General features: G+C 41.5%; 1 protein-coding gene and 1 long non-coding RNA gene across 2 annotated transcripts in view; one reads left to right on the plus strand and one right to left on the minus strand.

The window, feature by feature from the left end:
* LOC132538932 (uncharacterized) overlaps nucleotides 1-7,453 on the plus strand; it is a 59,147-nt gene extending 51,694 nt beyond the window's left edge. Inside the window, exon 4 of the long non-coding RNA XR_009550254.1 lies at nucleotides 7,181-7,453. This is a non-coding gene — a long non-coding RNA (uncharacterized LOC132538932). The remainder of the gene's footprint in view (nucleotides 1-7,180) is intronic.
* FAM107B (family with sequence similarity 107 member B) overlaps nucleotides 1-20,867 on the minus strand; it is a 215,851-nt gene that overhangs the window by 130,292 nt on the left and 64,692 nt on the right. The window contains exon 2 of the mRNA XM_007532069.3: nucleotides 12,144-12,204. Within this exon, the coding sequence (XP_007532131.1) occupies nucleotides 12,144-12,204 (61 nt within the window). The remainder of the gene's footprint in view (nucleotides 1-12,143; nucleotides 12,205-20,867) is intronic.

Here is a 20,867-nt window from a genome sequence, read left to right on the forward strand (position 1 = left end):
TTTGTAGAATTCCTGAGAAATGGGTTACAACCTTCTCTCATATTCACACAGTGCTTAAAATCTCTACACCAGAACATAGTATATGGATCAATTCTCTCAGAGCAATGTGAGAACTGTTATCAAGCGGTGAAGCAGGTCTACAGGTATGTCTTTCTCTCCCCCTCTCTGTCTCCCCTCCTCTCTCAATTTCTCTCTGTCCTGTCCAACAATAGCAAAGACAACAAGGGTAATAACAAGGGCAACAAAATGGGAAAAATGGCCTCCAGGAGCAGTGGATTCATAGTGCAGCCACCAAACCCCAGCAATAACCCTGGAGGCAAAAAAAAAACAAAAAAAACAGGTTTGCTTTCTTTTTTCAGTTAACAGCAGTCACTGGCTTGTGCTAAATTCAAAATCAAGAAAGAACACCTCAGGCCCTACCTCTGAGCTAGCATGAAGGGAAGAAGTGCTAAACTACCACAGGACCCTATGACTCAATGAGCTCAGTATGACACAGTATTTATACAATTGAAGCCAAATACTAGAATCAAGCTTTGGCCAAGGAACCCTGGCTTTTTGAGTCTTTGATCTATTCTGTTTCTGTGACTCAGAAAATGTCCAGGGCAGTTTGTCCCTCTTGTCAGTTTCTCCTTGTGCATAAAAGTTGGAATTTTCCATGATTACTATACACATTGGAGTCATGCTTGATCAAAATCTTTTGTCTAAAAGGTGTTAGGCAGACAGCCAGGAAAGCAAAATGCACACATAGGGAAATTTACTACACTCTTGCTGAGTAAGAGCAGAAACAGACACCCTTTCAAAACGGATGGAACTGAAGGTGATTTGTGCCAGGTGAAATAAATCAAGAAGTGAAGGTTCAGAGAGATAACTCAATATTAGAGCACCTGACTTGCTTGCCTGAGGTTTCAGAGGCCTCAGGTTCAATACCCAGGCAATGTCATATGCCCGAGGTGAGTGGTGCTCTGATCTTGTTCTGTGTGTGTTAAAAATAATTGAGTCTTTAAAAAAAATTAAAGATAACTATTGGAGGATTTCACTCAAATGTGGAATTTAAAAACTTAAAAAAAAATTTGCAAATATAGTAATAATCGACCTGATTCTTAGACTATGAATACTATGGTGGCTATCAGAGGGGTTGAACAAGGTAAGTGAGGTGATTGGAAGAGGAAACTTTTGGTGTTGGGTGTGATAAGTCGTAGCCATACGTGTGTGTGTATAAAACTGTACTACTAAAATCTTTTTTAATATGATTTTTTAAATTATCGCCAGGGTTATTGCTGATGCTCAGTGCCTGCACTACGAATCTACTGTTCCCAGCAGCCATTGTTTCCATTATGTTTTCCTTTTATTTGATAGGACAGAGAGAAGTTGAAGGGAGGGCAGGGTGGAGGTAAGGAGAGAAGCCTGCAGCCCTGTTTCACCACTTGTGAACCTTTCCTCCCTCCCCCATGTGGGGACCAGGATCTTAAACTTGGGTCCTTGTCCATGGTGATGTGTGAGCTCAACCAAGTGTGCTACTGCTTGGCTCTTAATATGTATTTATTTTAATGAGTGAGAAAGTGATTGAGATAGAGACCATAACACTGCTCAGCTCTCACTTATGGTGGTGCTGGGGATTGAACCTGGGACCTCAGAGCCTCAGGCATGAGTCTTTTGCATAACCGTTATATTGTCTCTGTAGCCCAAAAACCTTTTTAAGATTCTTTTTTTTTTTTTTTTAAAGAAAGAATGAGAAAGGAGAGTAAGAGAGACCAGAGCACTGCTCTGCTCTAGCATAAGGTATTGCTAGGAATTGAATCTGCAGTATCCAGGGCCTCTCAGGTATTCAAGTTGGCACTCCTAAAATCTTACCCTATTATAAATCAATTTTAAAAATTAATAGTAAAAGAAAAAAAGGAAGAAATAAGTTGTTCACTGTTACCTCTTTGGGCAGACAGAGTGACTCAGTTCCCCCAAAGGAGAGACCAGAAAGAGTAGCTTAGGACCAGGTAGCTTTTATAGAGTCCTCCAGAGCCCCTTTTCTTCAAAATTTTAAGATGCAGGAACAGGAAGTTTATTTCTAGTGGGAAGCCACACCCATCCACCAAGTGGTTCCATTTCCTGGGGGTACCCTCCTTAATTGCAAATATGTTTATCATCTCAGAACCTAAAGCATGAAAATAAAACTGCAGGAGCTTCTGAGAACTGTGTGAGAACACAGGGCAAAGTGAGTCCTCACCAGCCTAAGTCTGAATTGCCTGCCCGTTGCCATAGTAATGACACCCCCCACACACACACATACACATACACACACATCATCATCATCATCATCATCATCATCATCATACCTTTTCCTTGTCCTCAGGCAGGATGGAGGAAATTTCTAAAAGATGCAATTTAACTGATAAATTATTTTATTTTATTTCACTACCACTAAGGAATGAGTGCATGACTGGCTTATCCAATTATAATTTCTCAAGATTAATTGGAATAGAGATGTGTACATGATACGTTCCAGTTTTTAAACATTAGCCACTAATTTTTTATATGTTTTTAAAGAAGGTGGGCCAAACAAAACACAACTCCAAGCTCATTTTGCCCTGCTGTAGCATCATTCACGAGCAGTAAAAATCACTTTGTGGGGTTTCAGAATTACTGTTTTCTCAATATTTGTGTGGTACATGACCTACATAGCAACACTCTGGCATACATCACTACTATAAAGACCTCACTAACATTTACTGCTGTATTTCATTGTCTTTTTCAGAGTTAGGGCCTCATACCTGTAAGACTTCTCTACTTCCAGGCCATTTCCCCCCACACACACACACTCAAAGACAAAGAGAGTTAAAAATATCACAGTTCTTGAGCTTCCCCTGTTGCCACCGTGAAACTCCTACGTGGTACCAGTGTTATATGGTAAGACACATACACTACCCAGTGAGCTCTTTCTGGCTTGCTTGCTTTGCTTGCTTGCCTTTTCTTTTGCTTTTCTTACAGCTCTATAGTAGAAAAATCTGACATTAGTGTGCCTGCAAAGTATGGTCAAGCACTCTGCTGATGTATCCCTTCCTGACTTACAAGGTTGCACCCTCTCTGCTCTGGGTGGGGTAAAACCAAGATCAAACTTTTACAAAGTTTCTACTTTCAGCAGGAGGGCCACACCCTCATAACCTCTTGTGTAAATACAATGACCTCCCTAAAGCCACATTCCCCAAACCATCACACTGGGGGGTGGGGCATCAGCATAGGACTCCCCCCCCCACTCACCCCCACACACTCCTCTCTAGATACAGTTAGCAAGCTTTCAATGTCACCTAAAGTGCTGTGCACACCCTTGCTGGAAGGCAGCTATGTTAACTATTATACCACCAACAGCCCACAGACAGCTTTGGACAAGTGTCGGCTGATCCTTTCAGTTGTCTTGGCCCTCCTCTACACAATTTCTGAAGCAGTGGCTGATCTGTTGGGAACACCTAGTCTATTGTCAGGTATGGTTACCACACTGAAGAGGAGTGTGGATTTTGAAAAAGAAATAAAGGAAGCTGCTTCTCAGGGGGCCTCTAGACCCTATTTCCTACTTCATTCACATGTTTTCAGGGACTCATGGGAACAGAGGACAATGATAATGACTGCCATCTTTAAAATTCACAAACATCCTATTTTCTCTCCTAAGGGTATTACAGGCAATAATCAGCTGACATGCCTAAATGATGGACTTCCATTCTCTCCAGAGAACTGCAAGGAGGGAGGCTTGAGGGCAACAAATACACTTACAGCACGAGTTCCATCTTCTCATTCGTGTCTAGGTTTTTATTTAGGCGGGGGTGAGAATGGGAAGTAGGGAGAGAGATACTCCTTCAATAGAAACATTTGAAGACAATTCAAAATTTGATTGAGTGCAGGTGCTGTTTTTGTATATTAATATCACCTTCACAATCTTTCCTTAGGATCTTTTGCAAAAGCCCTAGAGAATTTTCAGCAAATCAAAAAAAAAATTATAAAGTAAAATGGAATCATATTAAAACACATCTTTCAGGGGAGAAAACATTACGGTTCTACAAAAAGACTCATGCCTGAGGATCCAAAGTCCCAGATTCAATCCTCTGCACCACCATAAACCAGAGCTGAGCAGTGCTCTGGTAAAACAAAAAAACAAACAAACAAAAAACTACGCTCACACACACACATCTTGTGGTACAAACATACACAATTTTCCCCCCTCACTTTCTGTAGCAAACCCAGGGTTTCACACATGTTTAACAAATCTGAATGGCAACCCATGCACAGATTTTTCTTTACTATATAGAAAGAGAGACAGAGGAAGAAGGGAAAGGGGGAGGAAGGAGGTGAAAAGAGACACAGACTGAGGGAGAGACGCAACACCACTACACCAGCCAAGGCCAAAGTTCCCCGGTGCCAAGGCTCAAATCCAGAACCTTTCACTAGTATGTTCTCACTCTGCATGATGAACTGAACACCAGCCCTGCAAATTAGACACTTCCAGTCTTACCACAAGGGAAATCTTTCAAGTATACTTTTTAAAAAATATTTATTTGGGGGGGCAGATAAATTGAGATGGGAAGCGGAGATAGATAAATAGACACCTGCATCCCTGCTTCACAAATCATGAAGCTTTCCCCTTCCAGGTGGGGACCAGGGCTTGAAGTTGGGTCCTTGTACACTATAGCATGTGCGCTTAACCATGTGTGCCACTACCTGACCCCCACACATGGAAAATCTCATTCCCAGTAACCAGGTCACTTTCTGTCCTGGATAAACTTCTGGAAAGCCCTGGACCTCTGTTTCCACTGTGATTAGAGGACAAAGGGTCAGATGGGGAGGAGAATGCAATCAAGCTACCAAGGTGTCTCCTGGGTGTGTGGGCACAGTACCAACACCACACACTCACAGGTACACTGTAGCTCCTGCTGTAGCCACAGGTGCCCAGTATACCAACAAGGTATGTCCTGAACACAGGGGCTAAGACAAGCACTTACTTGTATTTCTGTGTTTCCCCATTTACAAACAATAAGTTCTGGATTTCACCAACTGAAGACATTCTGCTCTTCACCTGTGGAAAGAAGAATAAGAGCAGAACTTGCTCTGAGGTGACCTCAAGGAGGATGGATGCTGTGGTTTTAGAGCCTCCAGTGCTGAGATCCCTTAACAGATTTTTCTGAGGAGCATGTTGAGGACATGGAAATCTGCTTCTATTTGTCTTAACAGCTCCTGAGGCAAAATGACAGTAAGCTGGGAGCAGATGAAACAGTGTAGACAGACAGATCAAGAAGTCACCCTTGGGTCAGGGAGAGAGTTCAGAGAGAGCACAGGGCGTGAATGACTGAAGCCCCAAGCTCTACCCCAGCACTGCCATATGCCAGAGCTCAGTGGTTTTGTGGTGTCTCTTGCATAAAATAATTTTTTAAAGAAAAATTCCTTTAAAATGTCACCATTTCCTTCAAACACTAAAGCAGATCTTTGCTGTTTTCTGCTAAAATTAATACCTCCTACTTAACTGCCCATCATTAAGCCTCCTCCCAACACCCCCCCAATCCCTGTCACCAACAAAACACCTCCCATTCTAGGGCAGGTCCAACTGATATAACAGGTGAACAAAATTTAAAGGTGGCTCTGTGGTGCAATGGATAGTGCACTGGACTTCTAGTTACAAAATTTAAATATATATATATATATCTCCAGCTTTATCCTACTTATGTAGTTAAAGCAGGATTTGTAAGTAAATTCTAGAAACTTCTTTATGAATATATGTCAGAGTCTCTTGTCAAGTGGTATCTTTAGTTCTTGAAATAAGAAGCATATCTCAGAGCTGAGGAATTGACCCCTAAAACAGCATATGCTAGAGTTCAGTGGTGCTCCAATCTCTCTCTGTCATAAAAATGAAAAAATAAACCTTATAATGAGACATAAAATTATCACAGGTCTTTGATCCTGTGACAAACCTCCAACAATAAACATATTGCTGCTGTCACTGCTTGGGGAGAATGTACATGAAAAGAGAATCCAATCACTATGATTTGAAATAGATACAATGTTGGAATCCTTAGACTGAAATGACACTATAAGAGCTAAATTCCAGAAACGGTCTTAGGGACACCTACATGCCCAGTAGCTCTTTCTCTTGTAAATGGTTTCCCAGAACCCTCAGGCCATCTGTCCCCAGTCAGAGGTTTGGAAAGAAAGTAAACTCAGGATAAGGGAGCAGTACATCCCTCTTTTAACCACCCTCCCAAATGTATGTATGTATTTAATAAAAGAGAGAGACCAGAGTGTAGCTCTGTCACAGAGTCAGGGATTGGACCTAGTGAGCCACTGCCTCAGCCCAGCATTTTTTTTTCTAACCTCCTACTGAATGCTTGCCTGCCTGCCTGTCTGCTTTCTTTCTTTCCTTCCCCCCACTCTTCCTCCCTGCCTGTCTCCCTTCCTCACATTTTCCCTCCCTCCCTTCCTTATTCTTCTTTTTAATTTTTTTTAAGATCATGACAAAGTGACATAGAGAGTATGAAAGAGATCGCAGCACTGAAGCTTCCTTCAGTACAACAGGGCCTAGACTCAAACCTGCACATGGCAAAGCTGTGCACTATCCAAGTGAACTGTTTTATCAGCCCATCTTCCTTCTCTTTGAAAAATTTAATGTGGGGACAGACATGATAGGCCTAGACTTCTAATAGATCCCTCTCTTCATAGTCACTGGTCATCTCTAACAGGAACAACATGATGGGTACCTTTGTGGGCCCCTACAGGGCCTTGCCCTCAATGTGGATCAATTATGGTCGGGACTGTCCCACAGAATGCAAGCTCAGACCTACAGGGATGCAGAGATTACATAGGCTCCTATGCTGAATATGAGCTCCAGATCAAATCAGTGGGGTTTACAATCAACACTACTGATATACTTTCCCCATATTTGGTAAGTACTCTCTTCTCTGATCCAGCTTTCTAGTCCTTTTTTCCAACTATGACACCATTTCCCCAGACAATATCTTGGGTCCACCTGCATGTTAGCTGTCAGACTCAGACAAAAACTAGTGAAGTCATGGGCCTTTTGGAATATACCTAGAATGGACCTACTCACTTTTTCCAAAATGGAGACCCCCAAATCTTCATCTGCAATATTATTGCCTTTAGGTTCATAATTAGTCAACAATTTGTTCTGCTTTATATCTTAACTCTTTTTCAGCCACCAGGTTCCAGATGCAACCATGATGCCAACCTGACTTCCCTGTGCAGACAACCCCACCAATGTGTCCTGAAGCCCCGCCTCCTCAGGCCCCTACTCCACTAGGGAAAGACAGAGACAGGCTGGGAGTATGGATCAACCTGCCAACACCCATGTTCAGCGGAGAAGCCATTACAGAAGCTAACCCTACCTTCTGCAACCCATAATGATCCTGGGTCCATACTCCCAGTGGGATAAAGAATAGGAAAGCTTTCAAGGGAGGGGATGGAATACAGAGTTCTGGTGGTGGGAATTTTGTGGAATTATACCCTTCTTATCCTATGGTCTTGTCAGTGTTTCCATTTTATAAATTAAAAAAAAAATTTTTTAATGCAGTGTAAGGAATGAACTTATCCTCAGTGAGCTGCACTGATTAATGAATGACCCCTAGGACCCAATTTTCCATTATTTTTATTTATAAAGAGAGGAATAGAAGATAAGAACAAGAGAAAAGAGACATCATAGCACTGTTCCACTCCCCATGGTTCCCCCCCCTTTCCCACCCTCACCCCCATGCTGACCATGGTGCTTCCATGTGGTACCAGGGTTTGAACCCAGGGCCTTGCACACTGAAAAGTATGTGCTTTACTGAATAAGCTATCTCCTGACCTCCTGAATGGTTTTCTATTTGTCCTTTGCCTAGAATCTTGGAGGAATCCATATGGAAGATAAGTAATTTTACTGCCAAAACATAGAGTATGTCTGAGATAGTTGGTTGAGGCAGAAACCTCTTTTTATCATTCTACTCTGACGTCAAAGTAAAGCAAACACTTTATAAAAAATGGGTCTCAAGTAATCTCCTGGGTCCCTGAGCCCTGTGCATCCTCAGTCTTCTGCCAAGCCAGCCTCACAACCAGCAACCACGTTGTCTCTTAAACCACTGTTCAGTAAAACCTGTTCTCATTTCCCCTTAAGTGTTACAAAAATACATACATGTTTTTCCTTGTTGCATTTATTTTTAGTTCAAGAGTTTTAACCACTGGAGGTTCAGTATTTTACCTTGAAGAAATAAGACCACAGGAAATGAAAACTTGACACAGTAGAAACAACACAGCCAGCCCTGAAAGTGTGCTGGGCCCTTCTTAACTCTGGGTGACCTCTAGCAACACACAAAAAAAGTTCTTATGAGATCCTTAAAGTCTCAGAAAATGACCTCAGCTTATGGCATCCTCCTTAATTGTATTCCAAGTTCTGCAATCTAGGGCCCAGTCATCACAAGTGGAGTAAGATCTAACAATAAGAATGGCACAAAGGCTTCTTGAATCTGAAGTTCATTGGTAAGTTGTTTCTGAACATACTTGGTCTGCTTCTAGAGCAAACCATGGACAAGAAAAATGGCAAGATCAAGCGAACACACTTTTTTCAGGACACCAACATTAAAAAACAAACAAATGAAGAAAAACACCCTATCCCCTAAAATAAATATTAAAAAGGATGTGATCTTTATTTTATTTTAGTTTATTTTCCTCCAGGGTTATTGCTGAGGCTCGGTGCCTGCACCACTAATCCACTGCTCCTGGGGGCCATTGCTTTCCCTTTTTGTTGCCCTTGTTGTTTTATCATTGTTGTGGTTATTATTATTGTTGTCATTGTTGGATACGACAGAGAGAAATGGAGAGAAGAGGAAAAGACAGAGAGGGAGAGAGAAAGATAGACACCTGCAGACCTGCTTCACTGCCCATGAAGTGACCCCCCTGCAGGTGGGGAGCCAGAAGCTCGAACCAGGATCCTTAAGCCAGTCCTTGTGCTTCATGCCATGTGCACTTAACTCACTGTGCTACCACCTGACCCCTGTGATCTTTGTTTTTTTCCCAGAGCTCTGCTCAGTTCTAGCTAATGGTGGTGCTAGGGGTTGAACCTGAGATTTTGGAGACTGCAATCCATTTCTTAAGAATAATTCTCTTAGAGGGGTAAGAGGTAGCCCACCCAGTGGAGCATACACTTTAACATGCTTGAAGACCATATTTTGAATCCCTGGAAGCACATGGGAGTGCCATGCAAAGGGGAAAAGTCATACATGATAGAGTGGTGCTGTGTTGTCTCTCCTTCACTCTTGCCCTCTCTCTCCTTCTCTATCTCTCATACTCTACTTGGAAAAGGGGGGTCGAGTCTTCCAGAAGCAGCAAAATTGTGTATATTTGAAGCCCTGGCAGTAGTAATAATAGTGATAGTAATAATAATAATAACAACAATTCTCTTGGGCTGTGGAGGTACTCATCAGTAGAGTACCTGTCTTGGTATGTGAGGATCTGAGTTTCCCCCTCTTGGTCCCCAAATCTGTATTAATCTAGATTTTCCAGAGAAACAAAAAACGAGATGTGTGTGTGTGTGTGTGTGTGTATGGAAGACATATTATAACTAACTGGCTCACACTGTTAAGAGATAACCAAGCTGCCCTGAGATCTGTAGTTAATAAGCTGGAAACCCCGAGATGTTTCAGACTGAGTCTGTGAGCTTGAGAACCAGGAAAGGCCAACTCTGTTAGTTCCAGTGTGAACCCAAATCCAAAAACAGAAGACCAATGCACACAAATAGTTTGTAAAATGCATCAATATTGAGTAAATTTAACATCTAACATTACATTCTTAACACAGAAACTCAAGTTTAGAGTGAATACAGAACCTACAGATCTTTGGATGATGCTCCACAAGTGGCAGAGAGGTGTTTAGGTCTCTCTGTGTGAAAATATGAATAAAAATTGGGATGTGAAGTGGCTTGGTGATCAAGTCCCTCTGTTTATCTCCTGGGGCGGGGGAGAGAAAGGAGGATAAAGAGGAGGAGAGAAACTACTGATATTCATTGTAATTTTACTCATTAAAACTAGGTAAATAGAAAGCATGTAGTGGGGGCCGGGCAGTGGTGCACCGGGTTAAGCACACATAGTATGAAAGGTAAGGATCTATGCAAGGATCCTGGTTCAGGTCTCTGGCTCCCCACCAGCAGGTGTTTATCTTTCTGTCTGTTTCTCTATCTTGGATTCACAGTGCAGGCACCAAGCCCCAGCAATAACCCTGGAGGCAAAAAGAAAAAAGAGAGAGAAAAAGAAAACAAAAGGAAAGAAAAGAAAGCATGTAGTGTCAGTCTGCTAGAAAGAGAGGGAGGTTATCACCCTTTCCCAAGTAGAAAAGCATTTCCTCATTTATTCTTAGACAAAATAAAGGTTGTTAAAATCATACAATCTAATCACAAAGTAATAGGGTTTATAGTTTTATTTATTTATTTATTTATTTATTTATTTATTTATTGCCTCCAGAGTTGTTCCTGGGGCTTGGTGCTTGTGCTTGCACTACAAATTCACTACTCCTGGAAGCCATTTTTCCCACTTTGTTGCCCTTGTTGCTATAATTGTTAGATAGGACAGAGAGAAATCAAGGGAGGAGAGGATGACAGATAGACACCTGCAGACCTGCTTCACTGGATCCTTGAGCTGGTCCTTGTGCTTTGCACCATGTGCACTTAACCCACTGCACTACTGCATGGCCCCTAGCTTATAGATTTTTAATCGGACTTTATCCCTTATTTACTGTGGGATTAAATTTCATAGGAACCTCAAACTCCAAAATTACCTATGAGGAAAATCTTTTCCACTACACTAGAGTTCCACTAATATACTCTCAGGGTCTACTTTTCCTTTCCTTTTTTTTTTTTCCCTTTCCCACCAGGATTATTGCAGGGGCTGGATGCCTGCACAACTCTTACTTTCACTTATGGTCATTTTTTGATAGAAAGTGAAAGACATAGGAGGGAAGAGAGACAGAGAGAGAAAAGACACCTGCAGCATTGCTCCACTACTTGTGAAGCTTCCTTTCTTCAAGAGAGAAACAGGGACTTGAAGTCAGATTATGTTTGCTTTACTGGGTGAGCCACCACCTGGCCCCTCATCCTATTTTTTTTCTATACCATCCCATGGGAAGTTCTGAAATGGGGTGGGAAAAAAAAAAAAAAGCTTTAGCAGTGTTGTTTTTTTTTTTTTTTAACTAGACGGAACATTAAAAAAAAAACAAACCTGCAAATGCACCCAATAGCATTTTCCTAGGTAATCATAAATACTTCATAGAATAGCTATACCACTTGGTTTAGCATTATGAAATTTGAAATTTCTGTATGACTATCATCATCTCCTTCCTTGTAAGTTGTAGCTCATCAAGAACTTTAATCAATTTATTTTTTGGTTTTTATTTTATTTATTTATCTATTTATTATTGGATAGAAAGAGAGAAATTGGGGGGACATAGAGAGACACCTGCAGCCCTGCATCACCACTCATAGTTGGTATGCTCCTAAATTCTGCTTCTAAGACCCCTTCTGTTTCATTGGTTTAATCCCCCCCTGCTTAACACTGTATTCTATTTACATAACCACTGTTAACTAAGCACCGCCCTGCCTCCAGGGCATTGGTTTAATCACCACTGTTTTGCATGCTTTTTCCTTCTCCCCACCCCCTATCCTACATACATACTCTTCGGACCTGACTCTTCCGCCTCAGGATATATAAGGACAAGATTGTGATTAGAGATAGCTTAGATTGCCCTGCGTTCCACATGAATAAAGACTGAACTGCATACCACTCAGCCATGAGTCCCTGGTTGTCTCTCCCGCCAGCGAAGCTAGCCCGACAACTCATGAAGCTTCCGCCCTGCAGATGGGGACCAATGGCTTGAACCCAGGTCCTTGAACACTGCAATGTGTACACCTAACCAGGTGTGCCGCCAACTGGCCACGAAAGAAGCTATTTTCTGCAGCACAGCCAGACTGTCCAGATGTCATGCCTGGAATATATCACAAATAACATTCCTCATCATGTTTCCAATCTCTTGGAGTACACAGGAAACCCTTTAATCTGTGAAGTCTCTCAGGGTGCTGTGAGCACTGCTGCTGCCAGCCACCACAACTCTAGAAAGGAGTCACCCTGAGCATACTTTACCTGGTGTCGTTTTCTGTCCTGACTTGAGGCATTTAAGTTCTTCTCGGGATTCCTCTTCTTCCTGAGTCCCATGAATAGGACAAATGGGGCAAAATAGAGAGAATTATTAGCATATAGCAATACTTACTGCAAGTCTACTAATTAGCATGAAATAAAGATTTGAAGAAATTAAACCAGGTCCTTAGAGTTAAGGTTTTAGGTCAGCAACAGAATCTACAACAAATGCTCCAAAAACATGGTGTGTAAGAAGGCAGTTCAGCACAGTGGTTATGAAAAAATCATGGTATACTGGGTGACACATCTCAGAGCACCATGTACATGAAAATGTCTGGAAATGCTGTTTGTGCAGCAGTACAATTCAGGGGACCTCTGTGACTAGTGAGACAGATATTTGGGGACATCAAGTACTTGGACATAGTAGTGTGGGATCATTCTGTCGATATGATGGAACAAAGAGCTTTATCTTTCATAACATAAGGAGCTGATTTCATGTGCTTTTGAAACTGTCATAGTTATCTTTCTTCTTCTGGGAATGTAGGTAAATACATTTTTGTCTGTGTCTCAGTGAGATGTTCTTTCTTTCCCACCCCTTGGTATTAAATAATTTACTTATTTATTTATTTATTTATTTATTACCAGAGTACTGATCGGCTCTGGATTATAGTGGTGCAGGAAATTGAACCTGGAACTTCAGAGCCTCAGGCATGACATGAAAGTCTCTTTGCATAATCACTATGCTATCTATTCCTGCCCCTAATTTATTTTTTGATCATGTAGACCACTGGTAAGCTCTGGCTACCAATGGTGTTGGAGATCAAAATGAGATCTCTTGCACAAATTCCAGTATGTTACCACCACAATTATTCCCCTATGCTTTGTCCTTCCTCCCTCCCTCCCTTCCTTCCTTTCTTTCTCTTTAGGAATAGTCTTTAAATGACAGCTGTGACTGGTATAGTATTAACAGAAGTTGATTTAGCTAGGAGCTAAGGTGATAGATTAAGATGAATGTGCATTTCTAGTTTTGTCTGAAAATAATTGTTTTATATTGATTAGGTCTTCTTTTTTCTTCATGAACAAATGGCTTTTATGGACAACTTCTCTGGCATCTTAATCTTTATGCAGTATCCTTCTAGAATACCTTGAAATACACTGTAGGGTTTGTCTACTTAGCACCCCTCCTGAACTGACACAGTTTCTTTTTTATTTTAATTTTATTAATGATTTAATATTTATTTACAAAAGTACATATCAACAGGGTATAATTCCATACTATTCCCACCACCAGAGTTTTGAATCCCCAGTCCCTCCATTGTAAGCCACAGCACATTTCCTGAGGTTGCACAAAGGGGTTAACTATCATCTTTGCATCTGCCTACTTTTGCACATAGTTGAACTGGCACAGTTTCTATGTATACTTTATTCCCCTAAGAGTTCAGACTGGTAAGAGAAATCCTAAGGGGCTGGGGAGACAGCAGAACAGTTCTGCAAATGACTTTCATCCCTGAGGCTTCAAGTTCCCAGGTTCAGTGCCTAGCATTACCATAAGCCAGAGCTGAGCAGTGCGCTCTGGTGAAAAAAAAAAAAAAAAACCATATACATATCCTGAGCATATCCATGAAACACATGCTTTGGGGGTCTGTAAATGAAGCAAGAAAGGAATATGCAAATACAAAAAGTAATATTATTCTTCATACAAATACTCCCTAATTTGTACTAAGTTTGTAGCTCCTAGGTAACAACTCATCTGGATGAGAACACTCCAGACCCTCAGGTCTGATTAGTAAAAGAAAGATATATCCTTTTCAATTCATAAAGAGTATTTTTGTGAAATCACCAGCTGTATTAACTCATAAGGGAACAGAATTTGCCTATGTTGAAAATAAATGGTTTTCAAATATTCCCAATCATCTTCAAATGCTCATCACTGGGGACTGGTTCTAAACATTTGCCCTATTTTTAGAGTCCCAAGATATGATATTGGTATGAGCAATATAGGTAAATACATCTTCAGTATAATTATCTCAAATTTATGTAAGAAATTTTAATGAAAATTGCTTCGAAAATTACATTGCTAAAAAGGAGTGAATTATTAGTAGACCAAAGGACATGCAAATTACAATTATGTCCCTAACATGACAATTAAATGTAGCAAATAATTGCTGTTTTCACAAGGCCCAATACAACCGTATATAACAAAAACAGAGTAACTTTATAATATAGCCATAGAGAAATTCTCCCAGGATACTGAACTCAAAAAAAAGTTGTTTCATAGATGAAAGGAGTCTCCATTTAAGCCAATAAGCTGGTTTATTATTTTTTTTATTGCTCTGAATTCCAGAATTGTGAAATAGCCTAGCCCTTTAACTGCCTCCAACATATTTATTACTTCATTTCATTTCAAACCACCCCCCCAAAACTGTCTCCTTAATGAGGAAAGATCTGCAGATGGAAGAATATTTGGAGTCCTTCAGACTGGAGAGCTATTAGCATAGAATAAATAAGCATCTGTCTGCCATAGTGTAAACTCTGTTCAATTTGGAAGAAAAAAACAGACTGAGTCCCTCAGACGCTTGTGTTTTTTTTCCCTTTAGTGAGGGTCTGTGATTTGCTGAATTTGTTGTCACTGGCTTTTTCCCAGCAGAGGAAAAATAAAACAACAACCCAACTGTAGTAGACACCTATCAATTATTGACTTTTCTACCCGATTTTCAATCTTTAGTAAAAATGTCCGATTTATCCTTTCCCACAGTAAATTATAAAACCAATTCCTTCCAGCCAGTTCAGGGGTGGTCATGTGACTAAAGGCTAAGCCAATCAGCCCCAGGATTTCCTTGTGGTTGACAGAAAATGGTCATGTGACCTAAGGCCAGCCCCCCCCCCCACACACACACCAGTTCACTGCATTTCCCGGGGATTGGTTGACATTGGTCACATGACCCAATCAGAGCAAATGAAAGATTCCTTCTGGACTTCTGGAAATATGACAACCATTCTTACCCCGTAGACTTGCAACTTAAGACAACTGAAGAGTTGAAGCTGCTGCTGTCAGGAGCTGAGACAGAAGCCCATACAGAAGCTGGCAGACCCAAGAGATAGGTTGATACTGAGTGCTGATGCTATCAGAGCCAGTCACTCGGGAAGCAAAGTGAACCCTGGCCTTCAGAACCTACATACGTTAATACATCCCTTTAATTTTTTTCAAAATAACATTGTTCTTTTAAAAAATTCAAAAATAGGGACCGGGCGGTAGTGCAGTGGGTTAAGCACAAATGGTGCAAAGCGCAAGGACCGGCATAAGGATCCCGGTTCGAGCCCCGGGCTCCCCACCTGTGTGTGTGTGGGGGGGTCGCTTCATAAGCAGTGAAGCAGGTCTGCAGGTGTCTATCTCCCCCTCCCTGTCTTCCCCTCCTCTCTTAATTTCTCTCTATCCTACTCAACAACAGCTGGAACAATAACAATAAAAGCAACAACAAGGGCAACAAAAAATGGAGAAAATGGCCTCCAGGAGCAGAGGATTCGTGGTGCAGGCACAAACCGACAGCAATAACCCTGGAGGGGAAAAAATAAATAAATAAATAAATAAAATGAAAAATAATAATGAAATTCAAAGCTACTTTCATCAGTTTTTCTGTTACTTCCAACAGAACGAGTTCCCCAGGAAACAAGTAGTGGTTAGACTGTTGGCAAAGAAAGGCCACAAACACTTGGTGGGAATGTAAGTTGGTTTGATCCCTATAAGAAACAGTATGGAGGGAGTCGGGTGGTAGTGCAGGTGGTAGTACAGGTGGTGCAAAGAGCAAGGACTGGCATAAGAATCCTGGTTTGCAATTGCCAAACAATGTGATTATTCCAATAACTATCTATTGTCTTCTTAAACCCTAAGACAATAGGAATCTCCCACTTCCTCTATAGAGCATATGTTTCTCCCAGTCCTGGAACCTCTAGGGTGGGGCTCACTTCCCTGCTAGGGTGGGGCTCACTTCCCTGCTTCTCTCAAGTCAGGCCAAATGATATTCCATCCAGCGATTCCAACCTAATCAATGCAATGAGTACCATATCTCAGCATGCTTCACTTCAGACTGTGTACAGAGACATCAGGCATGGATTGCCAACCCTTCACCCTCATCATTCGGGTGAGACCTTTCCTATCATGGTAGTCTCTAATTCCATTCCAGGAGGTTCACTTCCTAACAAAGTCCCAAAACCTAGATATAGGCCAGGTCCCATAAGATAGAGCATATGTTCAAATGTATCCATACATTAGGGCAAAACATATACCTGAAAGCAAAAATACACAATAGTCCTGTAGTGAGTCAGTATCAAGTTCATAATGAAATAGTGTCCACTTAGATACCCTCCTCACCTACTTCCTATTACAGTACTCACTACAAAGCTAACCTTAGCAAAGCAAGGACTGCAAAAGTTGAATAAGGGCAAGAGACTGGCATACATTAATGATGACTCTTTAGTCACTTTCAGGCCATTCCACCAGCTGGGGCCCTAATCGGGGAGTCCTGAGATTCCCAAACAGACTTGATGGGCCTAGAACTCAAATAAATCCCTCTCTCTATTGTTACCAGTCATTTCCATCAGGAACAACAAAATAGACCCCTTTGTGGGACCCCATAGGACCTTGCCCTCAACTTGGATCAACAATATTAGAGAATGTTCTATCCTCCGAAGGAGGGATGGACAACATACTCTATGCTACACCTGAGGAAGATGGGTCGATACTGGGGCAGTATCCTACTCATGACCACAGAATGTGAGCTCAGATCTAGAGGGATGTAGAGGTCACACAGACTCCTAAACTAATTATAGGCCCCAGATCACATCAAATTGATGGGAATTACAGTCAACAATATTTATACCCCTTTCCCATATTGGGGAGCTACTCTCTTCCCTGACCCAGCTTTCTGGTCCTTTTCCCAACCATGGTATCATCTCCCCAGACAATAATTCGGATCCACCTGCATATCAGATTTCAGGCTCAGACCAAAAAACAAACAAACAAACAAACAAAAACCACCAGTATAGCTACAGGCCCTTTAAAATATAACTAAAATATGCTTACTAGCTATCTACAAAATGGAGGACCCCCCAACTCTTCATCTTCACTATTCCAGCCTTTAGGTCCATGATTGGTCAACAATTTGTTTGGCTTTGTATGTTAACTCTCTTGTCAACCACCAGGTTCCAGATGCTAGCATGATGCCGACCAGACTTCCCTGGACAGACAACCCCACCAATGTGCTTTGGAGCTCCACTTCCCCAGAGCCCTTCCCGACTAGGGAAAGAGACAGGCTGGGAGTATGGATCTACCTGTTAACGCCCATGTTCAGCAGAGAAGCAATTACAGAAGCCAGACCTTCAACCTTCTATCCCACAATGATCTTGGGTCCATACTCCCAGAGGGTTAAAGAATAGGAAAGCTATCAGGGGAGGGGATGGGATACAGAGGTCTGGTGGTGGGAATTGTATGAAGCTGTACCCCTCTTATCCTATGGTTTTGTCAGTGTTTCCTTCCTTCTGATAAATAAAAAATTAAAAAAAAAAAAAGAATCCCGGTTTGAGCTCTCAGCTCCCCACCTGCAGAGGAGTCGCTTCACAGGCGGTGAAGCAGGTCTGCAGGTGTCTATCTTTCTCTCCCCCTCTCTGTGTTCCCCTCCTCTCTCCATTTCTCTCTGTCCTATCCAACAAGGACAACAATAACTACAACAATAAAACAAAGGCAACAAAAGGGAATAATTAAATAAATAAATATTTTTAAATTTTTTTTAAAAAGAAACAGTATGGAGATTGCTAAAAATGGGTGGGGGAGGGGACTGAACTTTGGTGGTAGGTATGGGGTGGAACTACACCCCTGTAACCTTATGATTGATTATTAAATTGTTAATTAAAATGTTAACAACAACAAAAAAGACAGGAAAAAAATAGAGCCATGTGGGGCCAGGTGGTAGTACACCTGGTTAGGCGCACCTATTACCATGCATATAGACCCAGGTTTGAGCCTCCGCCCTCCACATACAGGAGGACAATTTCACAAGTTGTGTAGTAGGTCTGCAGGTGTCTCTCTTTATCTCTACTTTTTTGTCCTCCTCTCCCCTCTCAATTTCTATCTGGCCTATCAAATAAAACTAAATAAATAAATAAATAAATTTAAAGGTAAAACGGCTGCCAGGAGCAATGGATTCATCGTGTAGGCACTGAGCCCTAGTAATAACCCTGATGACAAAAATATAGTAAAATACAATAAATAAAATCTACCGTGTGGTTTAGCAACCCTACTCCTACATCTGTATTGAAAGGATATTTGGTGTACTGCACCAAAGTAAAAAACTCTGGGGTGGTGGGGAGGGTTCAGGTCCTGGAATATGATGGCAGAGGAGGACCTAGTGGGGGTTGTATTGTTATGTGGGAATATTATGGATGGGGGCTCCTATGGTAGTGCAGCAGGTTAAGTGCACATGGCCGGAAGCACAAGGACCAGCTCAAGGATCCCAGTTTGAGCCCCTGGCTAGGTTGTCAGGAATAGGGGGAACAGAGGACTACATATCATATATACATGTGCATTTTTTGCCAACAAGATTATTGCTGGGGCTTAGTGCCTGCACTACACCATTCCAAGGGACTATTTTTTTTCTTTCTCTTTGATAAAGAGAGAGAAATAGAGAGTTCAGCTTCATGGTGTGGGAGGGACACAGTCTTTTGGTGGTGGAAATGGTGTTTATGTACACTCCTATCAATTTGTAGTCATATAAATCACTAATTAATATGAGAGGGAAAAAAAAGAAATAGAGAGATAAAGAGGAACAGAGATAAAGAGAGACACCTGCAAACTTGCAGCACTGTCCTGCTTCATGAAGCCCTGCAGGTGGGGAATAGGTCCTTGAACCCAAACCCTCATGCATGGTAAAGTGAGTCACATAGAAACATATGTCTTATATATCAAGTAAATCTAATAATAAAAAGACATGATATTTGTCTACAGTAAACATATAATAAAATACATTAAGTAAATTATAAATTTTTAAAAGATTTATTTATTACTCAGAGAAAGGGGTAGACATACATCTGGCATACACAATGTTAGGCATCACACTCAGGACCTCATGCCTGCAAGTCTGATGCTCTTTATTTGCTACTCCACTTCCCAGGCTATGTTTTAGTGTAGCACAAATTCAATTTTCTTCCTTCCTTCTTTTTTTCTTTCTTCTTTCCTCTTCCCCAGTTCAATTTTCTAGTCATTATACTTTTGAAAGAGAGAAAAACAAGAGAGGAAGAGGCAGGAAAAGAATAAAAGACTCCACAGAACTGCTCCACTATCCCTTGAGCCCCATCCCATGCCATCTATGACGCTCCTGTGTAGCCAGGGCACAAAGTGAGGGCCTCATGAACTCTACCTGCTGAGCTATCTTGGCTGATAGTTCTTATTTCCCACCCCTTATTTTAATGAAAAATTACACCAGAAAGGTACAGAGAGAAAGGTACTTAAAGACAGTGAGAGGGGGATTGGGCGGTAGCGCAGCGGGTTAAGTGCACATGGCGCAGGATCCCGATAAGGATCCTGGTTTGAGCCCCCCTACAGGGGGTTTGCTTCACAAGCAGTGAAGCAGGTCTGCAGGTGTCTACCACCTCTCTCGATTTTCTCTTTCTATCCAATGACAACAATAATAATAATGACGACAACAAGGGTAACAAAATGGGAAAAATGGCCTCCAGGAGCAGTAGATATGTAGTGCAGGCACCAAACCCCAACAATAACCCTGGAGGCAAAAAAAAAAAAAAAAAGAGTGGGAGAGACCAGAGCATTGCTCAACTCTGGATTATGGTAGTGTTGGGGATTGAACCTGGGACCTCAGAGCCTCACGCATGAAAGTCTTTTTGTATAATCTTTATGCTTTCTCCTCAGCCCTCCACCTCCATTTTCTACATGAGGAACCTGAGTACCACAGTCATGTAACTCTAAAGAAAAGTAAAGCAGACCCTTTGTCTACCAACTGCTCAAAGAGCCTTTTCAGTTCTCATCCATCCCTCAAAATTCAGAAAGAGGATCAGAGACTAGGAAGCCACTTGAAAGGAATCAAAACAGGGAAGGAGAAAAGGCACTGCCAGAGACCAGATGGACTGCGGGAGCTTTCATATGAATTCTGGAGATAATGTTAGAGCCTGGGGCCCATCTCCTGCTCAGTGTCACCTTCAGGAATTACCCCAGCCATGACATTAGTGGCTGAAATTCTGACTGGGAGTGAAAATTATACCCTCTGAGCAGTGATGTCTAACAACTCTTAGGCTTTCCTGTAGAAACTTCCAGAAGAAATGGAAACTTGAGGGTAGATTTTTTTTTGGTAAACCTACATTTTTTTAAATCCTGGCTACAGCTTAATCTGTGGTAAGGAAGTTTAGACTACAGGTCTGAAACTCAAGCTCTCTTCCTGAAGTTTGAGTTCACATAAAGTACAATTTATAAGTTGCCTAAGTGAACTTAAAATACTGTTTGGATTCATCAGGATTTTGGGAAAATTTAAGCATTAATTACTCAATGTCTTCTAAAGAAAAGGAGGGGGGAAGGAAGATGGAGTAAGTCAGTCATCTGCTACCCAACCTTCTCCCCCTCTCCCAGGCTTCAACAATATATAGAATCTGATCCTAATAGAGCAAAAACTCCAAAGAGCAAAAACTCTAAAGGGAACATTTTAATTTTGCATAAGGTCCTGGGTTCAT

Source organism: Erinaceus europaeus, chromosome 6 (assembly GCF_950295315.1).
Source record: "Erinaceus europaeus chromosome 6, mEriEur2.1, whole genome shotgun sequence".
Lineage (NCBI taxonomy): Eukaryota > Metazoa > Chordata > Mammalia > Eulipotyphla > Erinaceidae > Erinaceus > Erinaceus europaeus.